Genomic DNA, 23,544 nt, shown 5'->3' with positions numbered 1-23,544 from the left:
TAAGCATTCCAGTTCTTAGCGTCACTTCATCCAGAAGAGGAGGAAGAATTCGTCAGAGTAAGTTGGCATACGCTGTGCCGTTTAGACTACCTTTGATAAAATAAGGGCCAATAATTGTAGTACCGAGTATCCCACACCAGATGTTAACTCTCCATTGACGCTGATGTTCCACCTGTCTTAAGCCATCATGGGTTGTCACTGGACCAGTAATGCATGTTTCTTGTATTTACCTGTCCTTTGTTTGAGAAGGCACATTCATCGGTAAATAGAACATTAGAGAAGTAGTTTGGGTTGGCGAGGATTTGCTGCTGTGCCCACTGACAGAATTGTACATGATTCTGGAAATCATTCCAATGCAATTCTTGATGTAGGTGTACATGGTAGAGGAAGCCTTCTTGGTTACCCAGGCCTGCCAACCCAAAGTTTGGTACAGATTTATTGATGACATCTTCATGATCTGGACTCACAGTGAAGAAGAACTCCAGAATTTCCTCTCCAACCTCAACTCCTTTGGTTCCATCAGATTCACCTGGTCCTACTCCAAATCCCATGCCACTTTCCTTGATGTTGACCTTCACCTGTCCAATGGGCAGCTTCACACGTCCGTCCACATCAAACCCACCAACAAGCAACAGTACCTCCATTACAACAGCTGCCACCCATTCCACATCAAACGGTCCCTTCCCTACAGCCTAGGCCTTTGTGGCAAACGAATCTGCTCCAGTCCGGAATCCCTGAGGCATTACACCAACAACCTGACAACAGCTTTCGCATCCCGCAACTACCCTCCCGACCTGGTACAGAAGCAAATAACCAGAGCCACTTCCTCATCCTCTCAAACCCAGAACCTCCCACAGAAGAACCACAAAAGTGCCCCACTTGTGACAGGATACTTTCCGGGACTGGATCAGATTCTGAATGTGGCTCTCCAGCAGGGATACAACTTCCTCAAATCCTGCCCTGAAATGAGATCCATCCTTCATGAAATCCTCCCCACTCCACCAAGAGTGTCTTTCCGCCGTCCACCTAACCTTCGTAACCTCTTGGTTCATCCCTATGAAATCCCCAAACCACCTTCCCTACCCTCTGGCTCCTACCCTTGTAACCGCCCCCGGTGTAAAACCTGTCCCATGCACCCTCCCACCACCACCTACTCCAGTCCTGTAACCCGGAAGGTGTACACAATCAAAGGCAGAGCCACGTGTGAAAGCACCCACGTGATCTACCAACTGACCTGCCTACACTGTGATGCATTCTATGTGGGAATGACCAGCAACAAACTGTCCATTCGCATGAATGGACACAGGCAGACAGTGTTTGTTGGTAATGAGGATCACCCTGTGGCTAAACATGCCTTGGTGCACGGCCAGCACATCTTGGCACAGTGTTACACCGTCAGGGTTATCTGGATACTTCCCACTAACACCAACCTGTCAGAACTCCGGAGATGGGAACTTGCCCTTCAGCATATCCTCTCTTCTCGCTATCCGCCAGGCCTCAATCTCCGCTAATTTCTAATTTCAATCTGCCGCCGCTCATACCTCACCTGTCTTTCAACATCATCTTTGCCTCTGTACTTCCGTCCCGACTGACATCTCTGCCCAAACTCTTTGCCTTTACAAATGTCTGCTTGTGTCTGTGTATGTGTGGGTGGATATGTGTGTGTGTGTGCGAGTGTATACCTGTCCTTTTTTCCCCCTAAGGTAAGTCTTTCCGCTCCCGGGATTGGAATGACTCCTTACCCTCTCCCTTAAAACCCATATCCTTTTGTCTTTCCTTCTCCTTCCCTCTTTCCTGACGAGGCAACCGTTGGTTGCGAAAGCTTGGATTTCGTGTGTATGTTTGTGTTTGTTTGTGTGTCTGTCGACCTGCCAGCACTTTCATTTGGTAAGTTACATCATCTTTGTTTTTAAATATATTTTTCCTTCGTGGAATGTTTCCTTCTATTATAACCGTATCATTAATTTGAACCCAACAATTACGTTTGTTATTGTCGCCTTTGCATTTCGAAATCTTTCCTGTCGTCTTATTTCTCTTTTTTCTCTTTATTTTCTCTTTCTGTTTTTACCAGTAGTCTCACTTTGTATTCACCCCCCTTTTACCGTAATCTACTATACAATTTTATCCTGCCATATATATGCTCAACAATACGTAACCCACTTCCCAACCATAACCAAAAGATTTTATTTTCCGCTTTCAACACTACCGCTGCTATAAAATCCACCGTTTCTAGTTCAATAACAGCTGCTTTCACGTATTTAACAACCATTTCGGCTACTTCTAATAACTTTAACTTTATTTCCACTTCCGTTTTTCGCACATCACTGATCATTTTAGCCGCTCCCCACAGGTTTTAACGTCATTTTTTCTACAATTGTTAGCCCCATTTTCATAATCTTTCACCACAACACCACTCCTTTAATACGTTTTTTCGAAATTTTCTCGAATTTCTCCGTCCTTTAACGTCATTTTAGCCGCTCCCCACAGGTTTTAACGTCATTTTTTCTACAATTGTTAGCCCCATTTTCGTAATCTTTCACCACAACACCTCTCCTTTAATACGTTTTTTCGAAATTTTCTCGAAATTTTCCCGAATTTCTCCGTCCTTTAACGTGATTTAGCGGCAACACAACCACCTAACCTTTTTGCACATCGCTGTCTACCAACCCAAGTTCAATACAAGATCAACTTAACCAACACTTTTTCGCCTTTTTTTCATACCAGATCTCCAATTGCTTTCTAGTTCACCTTTATCTCTCCCCATATATTTCTATCTTTCTTTTTCATTTCAACCTCATGTTAAACTCTCCACCTTCTAATACCATGTCACCCTCACAACACCCCCACAACGACCCCATTAAGTTTTATTTACATTCCCTCCGCAAGCATGCCTTCACCCTAGCCAGATTACGCTCACATATTTTATTTTCTCAGGCTTGTCTGACATTTGGCATAACCCCCAAAGGCCTCACACTTAAAGTTCCCATCTCTGGTTGCAACCCTTCTTTCCATCAGTCCCTATACCAGTTCCAAACTGAACAATCCATTGCCCTCACCCACCTAATCCTTCACCTACACATCAACTCAGCCAATGAACACACCCGTCAACTCCTATCCTTAATAAAAGTCCTCAATCTTTCCTCTCCCACATCCACACTGGCTATTCAGAGCATCCTCCTACAGGCCAACCGCCAATTAGAACAGCATGCCACCCTTCACCTCAAAAAACTATCCAACCTCCTGGTTTCCCACCTCCGGAAAGGCAACTCACTCACCCTTCACAACCTTTCCAGCAAACCTCAACCACCTCTCATTGCACACAAACCCAGTCTCTCCCATCTACTCAATCTCCCACTTCCAGCTCCACTCCCTCCAAAACCTCAAAATTCCGATCAACACAATCTGGCACCACAACACCCTAATTCAGTAGTTAACCTTTCCTCCAAACCTCTCTCCCAATCCGAAACCTCTGTCCTATCCAAAGGCCTCACCTTCAGCCCCACTCCCAGATTCAACCAAACAGCCCTCGTCAAAGATTTACTGTCCTACACTCGTACTCTCTGCTGGAAGTATCACTTTGCCACGAAGAAAAATGATCCTAATCCTACCCCTAATGATCCAACTCCCCGAGACACTATCCAAATTGAACCCTGCCTGGAACAGTTCCGTCCTCCGTCACAGCGGGACCCACCTCCTCTTCCTCAAAATCACCCTCTCCAAACCTTCCAGGAATTTCTGACTTCCAGCCTTGCCTCTCAATCCTTCTTAAAAAACCTTAATCCTACTCCCAACATCACCACTGCTGAAGCCCAGGCTATCCGTGATCTGAAGGCTGACCGGTCCATCGTCATTCTTCCAGCGGACAAGGGTTCCACGACCGTGGTACTTGATCGTCGGGAGTACGTGGCTGAGGGACTGCGTCAGCTTTCAGACAACACCACATACAAAGTTTGCCAAGGTAATCCCATTCCTGATGTCCAGGCAGAGCTTCAAGGAATCCTCAGAACCTTAGGCCCCCTACAAAACCTTTCACCTGACTCCATCAACCTCCTGACCCCACCGACACCCCGCACCCCTACCTTCTACCTTCTCCCTAAAATTCACAAACCCAATCATCCCGGCCGCCCCATTGTAGCTGGTTACCAAGCCCCCACAGAACGTATCTCTGCCTACGTGGATCAACACCTTCAACCCATTACATGCAGTCTCCCATCCTTCATCAAAGACACCAACCACTTTCTCGAACGCCTGGAATCCTTACCCAGTCCGTTACCCCCAGAAACCATCCTTGTAACCATTGATGCCACTTCCTTATACACAAATATCCCGCACGTCCAGGGCCTCGCTGCGATGGAGCACTTCCTTTCACGCCGATCACCTGCCACCCTACCTAAAACCTCTTTCCTCATTACCTTAGCCAGCTTCATCCTGACCCACAACTTCTTCACTTTTGAAAACCAGACATACCAACAATTAAAGGGAACAGCCATGGGTACCAGGATGGCCCCCTCGTACGCCAACCTATTCATGGGTCGCTTAGAGGAAGCCTTCTTGGTTACCCAGGCCTGCCAACCCAAAGTTTGGTACAGATTTATTGATGACATCTTCATGATCTGGACTCACAGTGAAGAAGAACTCCAGAATTTCCTCTCCAACCTCAACTCCTTTGGTTCCATCAGATTCACCTGGCCCTACTCCAAATCCCATGCCACTTTCCTTGATGTTGACCTTCACCTGTCCAATGGGCAGCTTCACACGTCCGTCCACATCAAACCCACCAACAAGCAACAGTACCTCCATTACGACAGCTGCCACCCATTCCACATCAAACGGTCCCTTCCCTACAGCCTAGGCCTTCGTGGCAAACGAATCTGCTCCAGTCCGGAATCCCTGAGGCATTACACCAACAACCTGACAACAGCTTTCGCATCCCGCAACTACCCTCCCGACCTGGTACAGAAGCAAATAACCAGAGCCACTTCCTCATCCTCTCAAACCCAGAACCTCCCACAGAAGAACCACAAAAGTGCCCCACTTGTGACAGGATACTTTCCGGGACTGGATCAGATTCTGAATGTGGCTCTCCAGCAGGGATACAACTTCCTCAAATCCTGCCCTGAAATGAGATCCATCCTTCATGAAATCCTCCCCACTCCACCAAGAGTGTCTTTCCGCCGTCCACCTAACCTTCGTAACCTCTTGGTTCATCCCTATGAAATCCCCAAACCACCTTCCCTACCCTCTGGCTCCTACCCTTGTAACCGCCCCCGGTGTAAAACCTGTCCCATGCACCCTCCCACCACCACCTACTCCAGTCCTGTAACCCGGAAGGTGTACACAATCAAAGGCAGAGCCACGTGTGAAAGCACCCACGTGATCTACCAACTGACCTGCCTACACTGTGATGCATTCTATGTGGGAATGACCAGCAACAAACTGTCCATTCGCATGAATGGACACAGGCAGACAGTGTTTGTTGGTAATGAGGATCACCCTGTGGCTAAACATGCCTTGGTGCACGGCCAGCACATCTTGGCACAGTGTTACACCGTCAGGGTTATCTGGATACTTCCCACTAACACCAACCTGTCAGAACTCCGGAGATGGGAACTTGCCCTTCAGCATATCCTCTCTTCTCGCTATCCGCCAGGCCTCAATCTCCGCTAATTTCTAATTTCAATCTGCCGCCGCTCATACCTCACCTGTCTTTCAACATCATCTTTGCCTCTGTACTTCCGTCCCGACTGACATCTCTGCCCAAACTCTTTGCCTTTACAAATGTCTGCTTGTGTCTGTGTATGTGTGGGTGGATATGTGTGTGTGTGCGAGTGTATACCTGTCCTTTTTTCCCCCTAAGGTAAGTCTTTCCGCTCCCGGGATTGGAATGACTCCTTACCCTCTCCCTTAAAACCCATATCCTTTTGTCTTTCCTTCTCCTTCCCTCTTTCCTGACGAGGCAACCGTTGGTTGCGAAAGCTTGGATTTCGTGTGTATGTTTGTGTTTGTTTGTGTGTCTGTCAACCTGCCAGCACTTTCATTTGGTAAGTTACATCATCTTTGTTTTTAAATATATATATGTGTATATATATATATATATATATATATATACGGTTATAATAGAAGGAAACATTCCACGAAGGAAAAATATACCTAAAAACAAAGATGATCTGACTTACCAAATGAAAGTGCTGGCAGGTCGACAGACACACATACGAACACAAACATACACACAAAATTCAAGCTTTCGCAACAAACTGTTGCCTCATCAGGAAAGAGGGAAGGAGAGGGAAAGACGAAAGGATGTGGGTTTTAAGGGAGAGGGTAAGGAGTCATTCCAGTCCCGGGAGCGGAAAGACTTACCTTAGGGGGAAAAAAGGACGGGTACACACTCGCACACACACACATATCCATCCACACATATACAGACACAAGCAGACATATTTAAAGACTCAATATGTCTGCTTGTGTCTGTATATGTGTGGATGGATATGTGTGTGTGTGCGAGTGTGTACCCGTCCTTTTTTCCCCCTAAGGTAAGTCTTTCCGCTCCCGGGATTGGAATGACTCCTTACCCTCTCCCTTAAAACCCATATCCTTTTGTCTTTCCTTCTCCTTCCCTCTTTCCTGACGAGGCAACCGTTGGTTGCGAAAGCTAGAATTGTGTGTGTATGTTTGTGTTTGTTTGTGTGTCTATCGACCTGCCAGCGCTTTTGTTTGGTAAGTCTCATCATCTTTCTTTTTAAATATATTTTTCCCACGTGTAATGTTTCCCTCTATTATATATATATATATATATATATTTAAAAAGAAAGATGAGACTTACCCAACAAAAGCGCTGGCAGGTCAATAGACACACAAATAAACACAAACATACACACAAAACTCTAGCTTTCGCAACCAACGGTTGCCTCGTCAGGAAAGAGGGAAGGAGAAGGAAAGACAAAAGGATATGGGTTTTAAGGGAGAGGGTAAGGAGTCATTCCAATCCCGGGAGCGGAAAGACTTACCTTAGGGGGAAAAAAGGACAGGTATACACTCGCACACACACACATATCCATCCATACATACAAGACACAAGCAGACATTTTTCTTTTTAAATATATTTTTCCCACGTGGAATGTTTCCCTCTATTATATTCATATATATATATATATATATATATATATGTTTAAAAAGAAAGATGATGAGACTTACCAAACAAAAGCGCTGGCAGGTCGATAGACACACAAACAAACACAAACATACACACAAACATACCATATATATATATATATATATATATATATATATATATATATACCTAAAAACAAAGATGATGTGACTTACCAAATGAAAGTGCTGGCAGGTCGACAGACACACAAACTAACACAAACATACACGCAAAATTCAAGCTTTCGCAACAAACTGTTGCCTCATCAGGAAAGAGGGAAGGAGAGGGAAAGACGAAAGGATGTGGGTCAATAGACACACAAACATACACACAAAATTCAAGCTTTCGCAACCAACGGTTGCCTCATCAGGAAAGAGGGAAGGAGAGGGAAAGACGAAAGGATTTGGGTTTTAAGGGAGAGGGTAAGGAGTCATTCCAATCCCGGGAGCGGAAAGACTTACCTTAGGGGGAAAAAGGACAGGTATACACTCGCACACACACACATATCCATCCGCATATGCACAGCCACAAGCAGACATTTGTAAAGGCCTTTACAAATCGCATACCACTTTCCTTGATGTTGACCTCCACCTGTCCAATGGCCAGCTTCACACGTCCGTCCACATCAAACCCACCAACAAGCAACAGTACCTCCATTATGACAGCTGCCACCTATTCCACATCAAACGGTCCCTTCCCTACAGCCTAGGTCTTTGTGGCAAATGAATCTGCTCCAGTCCGGAATCCCTGAACCATTACACCAACAACCTGACAACAGCTTTCGCATCCCGCAACTACCCTCCCGACCTGGTACAGAAGCAAATAACCAGAGCCACTTCCTCATCTCCTCAAACCCGGAACCTTCCACAGAAGAACCCCAAAAGTGCCCCACTTGTGACAGGATACTTTCTGGGACTGGATCAGATTCTGAATGTGGCTCTCCAGCAGGGATACGACTTCCTCAAATCCTGCCCTGAAATGAGATCCATCCTTCATGAAATCCTCCCCACTCCACCAAGAGTGTCTTTCCGCCGTCCACCTAACCTTCGTAACCTCTTAGTTCATCCCTATGAAATCCCCAAACCACCTTCCCTACCCTCTGGCTCCTACCCTTGTAACCGCCCCCGGTGTAAAACCTGTCCCATGCACCCTCCCACCACCACCTATTCCAGTCCTGTAACCCGGAAGGTGTACACGATCAAAGGCAGAGCCACGTGTGAAAGCACCCACGTGATTTACCAACTGACCTGCCTATACTGTGAAGCGTTCTATGTGGGAATGACCAGCAACAAACTGTCCATTCGCATGAATGGACACAGGCAGACAGTGTTTGTTGGTAATGAGGATCACCCTGTGGCTAAACATGCCTTGGTGCATGGCCAGCACATCTTGACACAGTGTTACACCGTCCGGGTTATCTGGATACTTCCCACTAACACCAACCTGTCAGAACTCCGGAGATGGGAACTTGCCCTTCAGCATATCCTCTCTTCTCGTTATCCGCCAGGCCTCAATCTCCGCTAATTTCTAATTTCAGTTTGTCGCCGCTCATACCTCACCTGTCTTTCAACATCACCTTTGCCTCTGTACTTCCGCCTCGACTGACATCTCTGCCCAAACTCTTTGCCTTTACAAATGTCTGCTTGTGTCTGTGTATATGCGGATGGATATGTGTGTGTGTGCGAGTGTATACCTGTCCTTTTTTCCCCCTAAGGTACGTCTTTCCGCTCCCGGGATTGGAATGACTCCTTACCCTCTCCCTTAAAACCCACATCCTTTCGTCTTTCCCTCTCCTTCCCTCTTTCCTGATGAAGCAACCGTTTGTTGCGAAAGCTAAAATTTTGTGTGTATGTTTATGTTTGTTTGTGTGTCTATCGACGTCCCAGCGCTTTCGTTTGGTAAGTCACATCATCTTTGTTTTTAGATATATTTTTCCCACGTGGAATGTTTCCCTCTATATATATATCACTTTCTGATAGTCTTTTTATTGTGGCTACCTGCGAGTCATCATCCCCACTGTATGGTGAGTATCATATTAAATCAGGTGCAAAGAGCCACTCATGAGTTCCAGAGGACTACCAGCAGTCCAGCTAGCACACTGACTGTGCGTAGAGAGCTAAAAAGAATGGGGGTATAATGCTCAAGCAACCGCTCACATTGATGTAATCAGTGTTAAGCAGTGCTTAAGGTGATGTAAAGAGTTACACCATTAGCCAGTGAATGACTCAAAACAAGTGATTTGAAGTGATGAAATGGTGCTATACAATGTAGCAAACCGTTTGGCGAAGACATAGAGAGTGTCAGTTGCCGTCATGTGTAGAGCCAAGTGTTGAAGTATAGAGAATTTGGTGTTGCAGTCTGGGGGTGTTTCGTGTGGTTAGAGTTTGGCACCCTTATTACAAATGCTAAATGCGAAAAGATATGAACACATTGCAGCATTGTGTTCTGTGTACAGTAGAGGAACAGTTTGGAGGTGATGATTCATTGTATCAGCATGACAAAACAATCTTTCATAAAGTGGATTCTGAGAGACAATGTTTTGTGTACAGTAAAACTCTTGAAATGAACTGGACTGCCAATAGCTCTGTCCTCAACCCAGTGGAACACTTTTTGATGAGTTAGAATGTGGACTTTGCTTCAGATCCCAACCTCTAACGTCACTACTATTTCTGATTTTGGCTGTTGTGGAGGAATGAGCTGTGATTCCTCCACAGACATTCAGACGCCTCAATGAGAGTATCCACTGCAGAATTTAAGCCATTGTTAAGGTCTGCTAATGGATGTCAAGATATTTTTGATCAGATACTGTACACAGATCAATGCTCTTACTGCTCCAGCAGAGAATGTATGAAAATGCACAGAGATATTTTTCAGTCATCAGTATATCAGAAGCAGGAAGATTTCTGCAACAAGATCATTGGAGTTAGATTTTGCAAGTAAATGCTTTCTGAAATAGGATGCTCCCATTTCCAGGTCCAGGGAAGGAGGCTGCTCCTGATTTCAGCTGTGTTGCATGCATTTGAACTAATAACAAAATTCTCAGTATCTTTACAGGCACTGCAGAACCACCTTCAGCGTACTTCTTTTGCGCATGCATCTGGGATATTTTAAATCCCACACTTACTTTCCACATTGTGTCATAGTCTGTGAAGTTTTATCCATTCTCCATCTGAGGGACCTTTGGAGTGTTTGAGTGACTTCTGTGGTTGATTGTGCCAATACCTTTTTTATGTGTGATCAATTTGTTAATCGTTTTGAGAAAGTAACTCCATAAAGTGAGCAGATACCTTGTATACATTTATGACTAGTTTGTGACTACAAGCCACAGTCTTATTGTCTCTAAATTTACTGAACTGTTGATTGATAATTCATTTCAGACACAGACCTTCACAGACATTCTTACATCCTTTTTTTCCTTTCCATTGTACATTAAGAAATTAAATGTGTGTTGGTCCCTTATTTTTCATTGCTGTTGGCACATACCGTATACAATTGTTGAAATGAAGATGTTCATGCAAGTAAATAATTTCCCTCCATAGTCCGAAAACTCACAATCACACACGTTTGCAATGTGTGTGAGCACACTACATGCAACAATATAAATGTTTTCCCTTTTAGCTAAAAAGGTAAGGTGCTGCAGAAAAAGACCCATGAGCCACAGGGCAGAGCTCACTAGGTTTCCATTGCACAAAGGAGCTGTAAGGGCTACAGAGCAAAGTTCAGTTTCTAACAACAAAAGTACCTATGAATAATTTACACTCATCAAACTTTTTGACACAGTTAATGTTACGTATAACTTCAAAAGTCACTTACTTTGTTACAGTTCTGGATTTTTTGGTGGATAACATTAACCGTATTTGATACATTTCATTACAATGATTCCTTGTATATAGCTCTGGTTTACATCATTTTTTAGGTCAAGATTTTTTTAAGCTGATTCTTAATATTTCACGCATGCTGAACTCAGAAATGTAACTCATTTTGTTGAGTCAGGTGAGGTTTTATTGCTATTTCGCTTTTTGAAATATGGCATTTAAGATTTTTTAATACAATATATATGCTGATTATGGTTTGAAAACAGTATTGTATTTGGATGAAGTCTGAATTATCTATATAAGATCAAACATCATCATCATTTTATCAAAGGAAGGCTCTTTTCGAGGACTTTCATATGTGTTTTGGATCTGGAATGTCTCTTTTTGAGGCACCACTGTAGTCCACAAGCATGTGCTCATTCCACAACCTTCATACCTCTTCCCCATCACTCCAATATCTCCATGAAAACGCTCACCCTGCTCCACACTATAATCTCCACAGTTGTCAGGGAAGTAATCTAAATGTGAGGTAGGAAAGTGCACCTTTATTGACGTACAAGCACCGAGCACGTGGAAGTTTTGAAGGAGTTCCGTGACAGAATTTTCATATTCCAGGCTCCTATGGTTGCCAAGAAAGTTTTTTTGTTATTGATTTTAATACTAACCAGGCATTCCTCTCTGTACCATCCATACTGTCATCTAATTGTGGATCTTTCACGAGCTCCCTGATCTGATGACCATCAAGTTTCACTCATTTTTCCTGAGTGACTCACAGGAACAGAGGCAATCACATTATGAATGTGGAGTAGTACAGCTTTCAAACTTCTGCTTGATGGATCTATGACAAGTTGCCATTCAGTAGAGATATATGTTATACTCAAAGCTTCAATGAGACCACCAATGTCATGACAGGAAACAAGAGAAACTTCTTCATGCTTTCTGAAATACTGTCGAAACTTTTCTTGAAAACCACGGCACCAATAGAAGATTATTCCAGGAGCTGATAACCTATTTCACAAACCTTATGTAAAATGAATCAGTTCAGTGTGGATTAGGGGCTTTGGTTGGTGTGAATCTGAGGGGGTGTGATACATATCCCCAACATTCTCTTAATGCGTTTCATCATCTGGACAGAAAAGTCACTCTGGTTATCAGGGGGTGTTGGAACTGGAATTCCTGTTCTATGAGACATTGGTCTTATGGCAGATGGCATGTCTGGATATTTTAACTCTCTAGCTCTCATTGTTTTTTTATTTATACCTAAAAGTAAATGTAAATACATTCATTGAATTAATTCAATTAAGACACATTTTCTAATTAATTTAAAATGCACTCATAAAGAGATATGTGAAGTTCATGAAAATTGAAGTCATTGACTTACTCTGTAAATTTATCATGCAGAAATAACAGTAGGTAGTGTGATCTCTTCCCCCCTCCAAATCATACATAAACCAAAACTGAGAAACTTCTGTTGGCTTTTGCTCCAGCACCGCAGACTTTCAAATGTTTTGCTGTATACATATGGCACAGAGGACTTGTCCTCATCACCAATTTTAACTCAAAGGCATGCATGATACATTTGTTCTCACAAAAGGGCTAATTTTTAACTTCCTATGTTGTGTGATGACTTCTCCTCAAATGTAGCAAAATTGATCAGGATCCTTCTTGCAATTTTGAGTCATTTTGTACCAGTGTTGCTATCACTCAATTCAAGTCATACTAGCTTGCAGGTTGCTACAAGCTAGAAGCAATGTCAGCCCAACCCCCACCTCTCTCTCCTACAGAGTTGCCAGTTCCATCTCTATGGGCAGATTTGTCAGCTATGACTGTGCTTCTAGCATCATTTTGAAGGCCTTTAACAAAATACAGATAATTACAGATATCTTTTCCTCCTTGTTAACTACATTTATTTTAATATCATATATTTAATGTAGCTATATGATATGTAGTGAGATACATGTTTGAATTCAGCATGCATTAAATATAAAAGCTCATAAAAACGAAAACCCTGACATAAAAGAAAAGTTTTAAAACACAGACCAGTGTAGCTGTAAAGTGTACCATTTCTCGAAACCACTCACTGTGTGGTAAGCAACCTCAGGTTAACATGTGACTAGGAACTCTTCCTTATATGATACCCAATCCCCACTCAGACTGTGACTCTCTGTGTAGTGTGCCAACTGCACAAGACAGCTGTCGAACCCCTGGCTTTCGGCTCCAGAGTGGTCATACGTCTGCCACAGCTGTGCCAACCCAAGATTCCCACCAAACACGTCAGACACAACCACCTGGTGGCACACAGTTCCAGGGCGACCACGCTCAGAAATCTGCCACACCTGAAGAAGCACTACCCCTCACAAGACCCCACCAGATGTCGAAGGCTGCCCCACCTAATGGCTTCCTCTCTACCGTGTGGTGAGTACCATGATCACACATGCATATCACAGCACTGGCTCTGCATTCCCTATGCACAAATCATTTTTACAAAAAGGCACCATTTTCATGCTCACAAGTACAGCTGTCTTCATCATAAAGGGTGGTTTGAGCGTGGCAGTGCTTTACTGGACAGGACCCTGTTGCCAGTGGTAAATTCTCACCTTGCTCTGACCTCTGCACTTACTTACCCAGCCAGTTATAGGAGAATGAACAGCTTAATGCAGACTCTGAACCACAGAGCAACTAGTAGACATTGTAAAGTTTTGTCACTTTTCGTAGTTTACATGTATTTACATGACAGTGTGATGGCATGCATGTTAAATGCCATCCTTAACATTGTTGACATCCTGTAGTTAGGTGCTTTCATTGGTTTCTTTTAAAGCATTACCTACAGCTGTATCAGTACCTATGCACATTATTATTGCATGAATGTGTTCTATAATTCTATAAAGTCAGCTTATGTGAGGCCAACTGAAGAGCATCGTGATTGAGAAGTAGTGGCTTCAGTCACAAAACCTGACAACGGCCCGGAGAGCGGTGTGCTGACCACATGCCCCTCCATATCTGCATCCAGTGATGCCTAATGGCTGAGGATGACAAGGTGGTTGGTCTGAACTGTTGGACTTTCTGAGGCCTGTTCGGTGTTCAGACAGGGGGGATATGTATTACGGTGTCAATGTGACTATACTATCAATGGTTGTATTTGATTTACATGTGTGAAATTATTCTGAAATGTGTAGAGGATGTTAAGCTTATAGCTCTGAATTTTTGTATATTCAGAGTAACATCACAGATATGCATCCTTCCAAAGATGCACTAGGTCCTGACTTTCTGCAAGCACTTTTAAAGAACTTGATTTTTAACTATCAGCTGTAGAAATAAACCTTTATTCTCTACTGGTTTCGGTCACTTAGACCATCATATCCGGAAGGAAAGGCAAATACTTCATATTTAAGAGTGATTCATCTTTCTCTTAGATGTTTTGAAAGTCTTCAGTGTTACAATGATTGTATATACCCATCTGTTATTTGTTAAAACCTTAAAGAGAAATAGATGCATTTGAGATAATGCTATACAATAGATGGACATGTAGAGTCATTGTAACATCGAGGACTTTAAAACATCCAAGAGAGAGATGATTTGGTTTTCCATCTAATGTATTTGCCTTTTCTTCCAGTAATATTGGTTTGAGTGATCAAAACCGGTAAAGAAGAAAAGTTTATTTATACAACTGATGGTTAAAAATGCAGTTGTTTAAGTATCTGATGACAATAGAAAATCACCTTATTAAAATATTAATTCTGCAGGCAGATACAGTTGATCCAAAGTATCAGCAGAACTGACAGAGGTCAGAAGAGGGCAAAACATGGAGGTACCCAGGAATAGATAAGAGAAAAGAAAAATGAAGGAAAGGAATATAGAACATACAGGGGCGAGGGGTCGGTGTTGTATGAAAACATATAGGCTCTCCATGTGAGTGCTCAAAAAAGTGTTTTGAGCATATAAGTGAAGAAGACAATGCACATTCTCATAATTTCTAGTAGCTGAATTGCTATGATACGCAAAATGCTTCCTATAAGGTTGTTTATGGTTAAAAAAGTGTTATATATAAAAGACCTTTGAAATTTGTATTTTGGAGATGTTTCACTGTAATGTTTCACTAACTCACCCAGGAAGTAAACATTGGCAAATCAATTATAACCAGTGTTAAGTGCATTAAGAATACAGTATTCTGTGTAGCATTTACCAGTTTAAAAATATGTCATTATGGTGTTTGTATGTGAAAACAGTGGTGTAGGTGCATTAAAAAAATCACATTGGATGCCCATACAATATTTTATTTATTGGAATGTAATGAAACTTCACTGCATGATTTCTTAAAACACCTAAAATATCACTTACCATTGTTTACAGGTGAGGTCTCCAAAAACATGTTATATGAAATGATTATTGGTATTTTGAATGGCCACATTTCAAAAAATAGCCATTAGTTGTTCATCATATCCGCTAATGTCTGTCAAAGGGACAGCACCAGCCATACTGTTTTGCACCTGGGGCTCTGGTACAGTCGCAACAGCCAAACAAGTAAAAAACAAAACCTTTTGCCAATACAGATCTCACCCTCTGTGTCCCTGTGTTCTTTACTGAGGTACAGAGAATTATATTCTCTAATGATGTTACTTTGTTTGAAACCATAAAATAGATTGAATTTATATATGTCAAAATGAAGATCAGATGAGTAAATTTTTTTGTAAGTGGAGTGGTCCGAACACTTTTTTTTAACGTTTTGTTGTTTTTACTTTTCAGAAGTGACCAGTGTTATGACTTCACTTCTAATAGTAAATAAGTGTTTAAATGTAATTTGTTAGAGCCAATAAAATGTGTATTTTGTTGTTCTTAATTTAGCCATTTGTTCAATGTCATTTTAGTATTTCTTTCCCATGTAAAGAATAAATGTAACCATGTTAGTTTAAACATAATTGCTATCTGCAGGCTATAAGGTTTGCAAAATACTTGTGGGTGTTTCTTCCTCATAGAAAAACAAAATTTGCTTAGATCCAACTAAACATCAATTTTTATACCGAATTCTCTGTTAAGAAAATAGGAGTCCTGTCTCATTTGACAAAAAGACGTTTCATTCCGTATGTGAATGTATAATGTATCTAACTCATACAAATGTTTTCTGAGATGTAGGCTTGTGCGTGCACAGCATATCAATGTATGGATGTTTCCCTGCTTCATTTACCATATGTAAAAGGGTAACTCCAAAGGTTCAGAGTTCAATGTCATTTGTATTAGGATATTTTATGTTTTAAGGTGGGATTTTCACCTTTGTCAGCCCTGTGTGTGTTGTACTTGAAATTAAACTCTGGCTCTATGTTAATTATCAGCTCTGTTCGTACATGTCTGCAACTGGTGGTGTTCACATTATCTTCCTGGTTCACTACTATAATTCCGTCTTTTAAAGTACACTTTTCTTTATTTGTATATTACAGAATTTACTATAAATGTTTCATATAACTAGAGAAACATGTAATGGCAATTTATTAAAATTTGGCCATACAAAATACCAATAATCAATTCATATAAAATCTTGGAAACATTCCTACTTTTTCTCAATTTCTGAATTGTTCATAATTTTACAGACTGTCTGTAAGCTTGTGATTAGTTTTACGTGCAATATTAGTAGTTATGATAGTGTTCCTCTTCTTTATCAGAAGTTTTTATTGGTGGAAAAGGTGATACTGTTGTCTCCATATACACTGAAGTGCCAAAGAAACTGGTATAGGCATGCGTATTCAAATACAGATATATGTAAACAGGCAGAACATGGCACTGTAGTCAGCAATGCCTATATAAGACAACAAGTGTCTGGTGCAGTTGTCAGATCAGTTACTGCTGCTACAATGGCACGTTATCAAGATTTAAGTGAGTTTGCACATGGTGTTATAGTCAGCGCACGAGCAATGGGACACAGCATCTCCAAGGTAGCAATGAAGTGGGGATTTTCTCAAACGACCATTTCACAAGTGTACCATGAATATCAGAAATCCGGTAAAACATAAAATCTCCAAAATCACTGCAGCTGGAAAAAGATCCAGCAAGAATGGCACCAACGACGACTGAAGAGAATTGTTCAATGTGGCCGAAGTGCAACCCATGCACAAATTGCTGCAGCTTTCAGCTTTCGGAGTTGTAGACCAACTTTTGTGGACCTGTCAACACAGACATTGGACTGTTGATGACTGGAAACATGTTGCCTGGTCAGACAAGTTTTGTTTCAAACTGTATCGAGCGGATGGACATGTACGATATGGAGACAACCTCATGAATCCATGGACCCTGCATGTCAGAGGGGACTGTTAAAGCTGGTGGAGACTCTGTAATGGTGTGGTGCATGTGTAGTTGGAGTGATGTGGGACCCCTGATATGTCTAGATATGACTCTGAGAGGTGACATACATAAGCATCCTGCCTGATCACCTACATCCATTAATGACCATTATGCATTCTGATGGACTTGGGCAACTCCCGCAGGACAATGCAACACCACACACCCAGAACCATTACAGAGTGGCTCCAGGAACACTCTTCTGAGTTTAAACACTTCTGCTGGCCACCAAACTTTTCAGAAGAGATTTCCACCCCCTCGTACTCTTATGGGTTTATGGACAGCCTTGCAGGATTCATGGTGTCAGTTCCCTCCAACACTACTTCAGACATTAGCCGGGTCCATGCCATGTTGTGTTGCAGTACTTCTATGTGTTCGCAGGGGCCCTACATGATTTTAGTCAGGTGCTCCAGTTACTTTGGCTCTTCAGTGTATACGTAACATTTATAAGGAAAGAAATAGAACAGTTGTGAAACGTTTATTGTCTTCAAGATCTCTAATAGCTCCTGCGGTGGAATAATGCGTTAAATCAATCTCTCACTCTGCTTTGGAGTGTGAGATGTTATGAGACCCCTGAATGTTAAACTGTGTTCTAAAAGATGTGTTTTATAGAACATATAGACATAATCGACAGTTGTTTGGTTGCCACCCGAAAGAAGCATGGCAGCTACAAGCCTCCAGTTGCCGGTGTGTGTGTGTGTGTGTGTGTGTGTGTGTGTGTGTGTGTGTGTGTGTGTGTGTGTCGTCATATTGTCAACAGCAGCAAGTAGTGTATTTGTTATTTGTTGACTGTATCTGCAAAATGGTGATTTACAGAAAAGTAACATTATCTTTTTTATGACATTGTATTGAAAAAATTGCCAGTAAGTGCATTGAGGATATATGCCCTCATGTTGTTGGTTTGCAGTCTTCAGTGCGAAGATTGGCCTGGTGCAGCTCTCCATCTCTGCATAACTACTGCAACCTACATCCCTCTGAATCTGCTCACCATATTCAAGCCTTGGTCTCCCACTACAGTTTTTACCCCCCATACTTCTGTTACCACAGTGACAGTGCCTTCATGGCTCAGGACGTGCCCTATTGACTGCTGCCTTTCATTAGTCAAGTTGTCCATAAATGTCCCCCACCCCACACATCCTCATTTGTTATTCAATCTACCTGTCCAATCTTCGTCATTCTCATATAGTACAACATTTCAAAGCTCGTATTCCCTTTTTGTTTGAACTGCTTATCTTCCACGTTTCACTTCCGTATAAGGCTATGCTCCAGACAAACACCTCCACAGATAACTTCCTAACATTGAAATTGATATTAGACGTTAACAAAGGTCTCATGGGAATTACTTAGAACTTGTACTAGGATTTTGGAGCATATACTGTACTCGAACACCTTGAAGAAAATTACTTATTGATATATAACCAACATGGATTCAAAAAATATCGGTCTTGTGCAACACTGCTAGTTCTTTATTCCCATGAAGTAATGAGTGCTGTTGACAAGGGATCTCAGATCAATTCCGTATTCCTAGATTTCCAGAAGGCTTTTGGTACTGTTCCTCACAAGCAACTATTAATCAAATTGCATGTATATGGAGTATCATCTCAGTTGTGTTAGTGGATTTGTGATTTTCTCTCAGAGAGCTCACAGTTCCTAATGATAAATGGTAAATCATTGAGTAGAACAGGAGTGATATCTGGCATTCTGCAAAGTAGTGTCATAGGCCCTCTGCTGTTCCTGATTTATATAAATGATCTAGGTGATAATCTGAGCAGCCCCCTTAGATTGTTTGCAGATGACACTGTAATTTACTGTCTAGTAAAATCATCAGATGATCACTTCCAATTACAAAATGACATAGAGAGAATTCCTGTATGGTGCGAAAAGTGGCAATTGGCACTAAACAAAGAAAAGTGCAAGGTAATCCATATAGGTACTAAAAGAAATCCAATAAATTTTGGGTATACGATAAATCACACAAATCTGAGGGCTATCAATTCAACTAAATACCTAGGAATTACAATTACGAGCAACTGAAATTGGAAAGACCACATAGATAATATTGTGGGGAAGGCGAAACAAAGACTGCACTTTGTTGGCAGAACAATTAGAAGATGTGACAAACCCACTAAAGAGACAGCCTACATTACATTTGTCCATCCTCTGCTGGAATATTGCTGCATGGTATGGGATCCTTACCAGGTAGGATTGACGGAGGACATCAAAAAAGTGCAAAGGGCAGCTCGTTTCATGTTATCGCGCAATAGGGGTGAGAGTGTCACTAATATGATACGCGAGATGGGGTGGCAATCACTGAAACAAAGGCGGTTTTCTTTTAGCGAGATCTATTTACAAAATTTCAATCACCTACTTTCTCTTCCGAATGCATAAATATTTTCGTTGACACCCACCTGCGTAGGGAGAAATGATCATCATAATAAAATAAGAGAAATCAGAGCTCGAATGGAAAGATTTAGGTGTTCCTTTTTCCCACACACAATTTGAGAGTGGAATGGTAGAGAAGTAGTATGAAAATGGTTCGATGAACCCTCTGCCAGGCACTTAAGTGTTAATTGCAGAGTAACCATATAGATGTACATGTACATGTACATGTACATGTACATCTCCATCTCCACCTGCCCTCTACATGCCACGTTATGATGTGTGGTGAAGAGTAATTCTGATACAACCAATTTCCCTCCCCACTTCACAGCCCCTTTTGCAGACAGTGCATGTGAAGAATGATTATTAATAAACCCTTGTATGAAGCCATATTTCTTTGATTTCCTCATTGCGATCATTTCGTGTGAGAAAATGTAAGATGTTGCCCGACTCTTCCCAGAATGTACACTCTAGAAGTTTCTACAGCAAACATGTCCATGGTACACAATGCCTCTTTTGTAACAACTGCCACTGGAGTTTGTTGAACATCTTTGTAATCATCTCGCATTGAGTAAACAAACTTGAGATGAAATGTGCCACTCTTCATCAGATTTTCTCCATATCTTCTATTAATCCATCCTGGTAAGGGTCCCTTACTAATGGGCAATAATCAATCATGTGTCAGATAGTTGATTTGTAAGCTACTCCTTTTATGGGTGAATTAAATTCTGCATTTCCTGCAGTTTGTTTTATGTGGTCATTCCACTTTAGGTCACTATGTATGCTTACTCCAAGGCATTTTACGGTAGTCATGGTTTCTAGTGGTTGGTCGTGAATAATGTAATCTAATATTGTTGGATTTCTTTGTCTATTTATATAGAATATGTTACATTTACTGAAGTTGAGGATAAGTTACCATTCTCTACACAGATCATAGATCATCTCCAGGCAGAATAATCACACAGAGGGCTGTAGAATAGTTAACTGGCAGGAACTAACTGTCGAGGATTGATGTTGCAATTGAATTTTTGGGAGGTGGGGGGAAGGAAAGACATTTCTAATAGGAAGTGCATGAAGACTTTAAGAAGGAGATACAGTTTTCCCATCAGTACCTTAACATGCGCTGACTTTCCTACTTTCATGTATTGTAGAAGGAACAAAAATTGTAGAATTTTAATTTGTTGGTGGACAATTGTTACCATGAGTATTCAGAACTGTTGATAGATTTGGGAGTTCACAGTAAAATGAAATAATTTCACTGTTTTGTGTAGCAGCACGCCAGCAGACGAGATGAATAGGAGGCTTCTCCAGGCAGTTAAGGATGGATCAATGGAGGAATTACAACAACTGCTCGCTTCAGGGGCCGATGTGGGAATGCGGGACTGTTACAGGATGACTGCCTTGCACTGGGCAGCCGAGAGAGGATACCTGGAGACAGTCGAATGTCTCTTGAAGAATGGGGCTGAAGTGGATTCCAGGGACAGGTGGCAGCGCACACCCCTGCACAGAGCAGCAGAAAGGGGCCACCGAAGTGTGGTAACTGTGCTGCTGAACGCGGGGGCAGACAGGGAAGCCGTAGATAACTTGGGGAACACCCCTGTGAAGCTGGCCAGAAGGAAGGACATTCGGCATATGTAGCATAGGTGGCATAGATGGCTACTAAGAAATGATGCTTGTAGTCCATCTTCATCTTCTGTAAAATAGCCAATGCTCTTGTACTTGCATGTACAAATTACGTGACAGTGATACATGTATCAGATAGCAATGTGTGATCAAGACGGACATTTAGAAACAAAAATATCTTATTAGTAATAAACAGCAGTTTGTAAAGTAATTCATAACTGGACATTTGTCTGTACTAGCATAATGGATGTATGCTTGACTGTAACAAATTAGGCTTTACTCAGACTGGTGCTACACCACTTTTATGTTTAAGAGTTTATCTTTGGTTATACAATTATAGAAAGATTACTTGTCTGTAGCGCAGATGATGTTACATTCTGCTACAATATCAAATATCACACCTGTAAAGAGATTCGAACCACGTTATGTGCATACTATTTTATGTATTAGTGTACTGTGAATAAAAGAGAACAGAACATTTTGGAGAAAGAGTAAAGAGAATTGTCCATCCACATTCCATCCCACATGGAGTGTAATTATCTTCTCTTGAGCATATTTTTCTGTAAACTTAATGCTGCAACCAGAAACACCACAAGTGGTTCATTCCCTATATGGGCTGCACAGCTGTACTGCTTTAGTTACAAAACATGCTACTGCCTGTCGAGTAGTATGGATCTCCAATCTCACATTACGAAATGATGCTACAAATCTGTTCCATTGACATGTACATGATACCAAGTAACACTGAGCATGTTGTGTGTTTAACAACACTCTCATTTGGGATATTAGATCTCCAATGCCTACTGTTGACTTTTAGTGGTCAAAATCAAAGATTCCAAGTTTCATGTGAGTAGTTCGCTGTGTGAAAGATGGCAGCAATGCAAGGAGGAGGCAGTGGTAAGGTACTATGCTCAAAAAATAAATTTCTTACAGAACAAATTTTGTTTTATTTACCAGAGTTGTCTGCAAAGGACACAATTTAAATGATAAATTCCTAAGAAAATTTAATATCAGTTAAGAACATAATTTGCAATCAAGGCTCCATTAAACTTATAACAGGTAAAGAAATTCAGACAGAGTGTCTTCAGTCAGCTTATTACAGTAACAAAATGGACTTCGAGGAAACTTTACGCAGGTTAAAAGGGCAACAACTTCCAATAGAAAATCAGAGGTACTTTAGCATGAGCAGGATTAAAAAATAGAATAACATTTCCACGATAACGGAATTATAATCCGCTCTTCTGTGGTAAGGCCTGTGATTCCATATCAATCGAGGTTGGCTTCTTACAGGTGAATGTGTTATTTATAATGTATAAAGCTCACTTGTGGTAATCGTCCATTTTACTAAAATATCAAGAAAACAGATTTGTACACATACCAAATATGTAACTATGTAAGGAACAGTCAGTGGACACTGGAACGTGATGTCCATGTTAAGATCACTCGATACTCCACTAGGCATGAAAATTGTAATATCCGTGTATCACCAATAAGCACACAAGAAAAGTTCAGGAAACACCAAAGACCAGACTTGGAGCATGGCCTTAAAAGTAATGAGTTGGTCTCACCATGTGAAAAATGCCTGACTAAACTGCTTATAGCTGATAACACTGTTACTCTAATTTTCTATCACCAAGGTGCAACCAGGGACTGCAGTCTCAAAACCATTAGGTCAGTTTTTACTAATGAAGGCTCACCAGATTCAACATAGTCCAGTTGCATTGATAAAATTCCAATAAATCATCAAGTACACCCAATCACCTGTAACCAAGAGTTTAGGGCCCATCCGGCAGTAACCTTCCATCTGTTATGACATACCACACACAAGAATGATTACTGATTACCGTATTTACTCGAATCTAAGCCGCACTTTTTTTCTGGTTTTTGTAATCCAAAAAACCGCCTGCGGCTTAGAATCGAGTGTAAAGCAAGCGGAAATTCTGAAAAAAGTTGGTGGGTGCCGCCACAACTTACTTCTGCCGTCGAATATATGTAGCGCTACACGGGCATGCTTTGTTGGCACAAAGATAAATACTGGCACCAAAACCTCTGCGTCAGTAAATAAATTTAAAAAAAAAAACGGAGGAAGACGAGCTATTTTCTCCGCTCCCGAGATTCGGCCACTACATTTTCATACTTTATCCAACGAAGTAAATATAAATTCCGTATTGTTCATCTGCGAATGTAGCAGCATTTCAGTGTACTACGAAAATCCGACTGGCAAGAATGTTTGGTATGTTTGTCAATATG

The 23,544-nt window shown here is 41.6% G+C and overlaps 1 protein-coding gene across 8 annotated transcripts in view; it reads left to right on the top strand.

Annotated features, from left to right (window-relative positions):
* The window catches only part of LOC126163041 (poly [ADP-ribose] polymerase tankyrase-2-like), an 85,095-nt gene extending 63,312 nt beyond the window's left edge, over positions 1-21,783 (top strand). For 5 of the 8 annotated variants that reach the window (XM_049919921.1, XM_049919919.1, XM_049919920.1 and 2 more), the window contains 2 exons: positions 13,138-13,380; positions 20,943-21,783. In XM_049919921.1, the coding sequence (XP_049775878.1) occupies positions 13,138-13,380; positions 20,943-21,309 (610 nt within the window). In that variant the 3' untranslated portion in view covers positions 21,310-21,783. The remainder of the gene's footprint in view (positions 1-13,137; positions 13,381-20,942) is intronic. The other 3 variants (XM_049919922.1, XM_049919923.1, XM_049919924.1) reach the window with 3 other exon arrangements.
* The last annotated feature ends 1,761 nt before the right edge of the window (positions 21,784-23,544 follow it).

This window comes from Schistocerca cancellata, chromosome 2 (genome assembly GCF_023864275.1).
Source record: "Schistocerca cancellata isolate TAMUIC-IGC-003103 chromosome 2, iqSchCanc2.1, whole genome shotgun sequence".
Lineage (NCBI taxonomy): Eukaryota > Metazoa > Arthropoda > Insecta > Orthoptera > Acrididae > Schistocerca > Schistocerca cancellata.
This window is presented reverse-complemented; position numbering and strand designations above follow the sequence as displayed.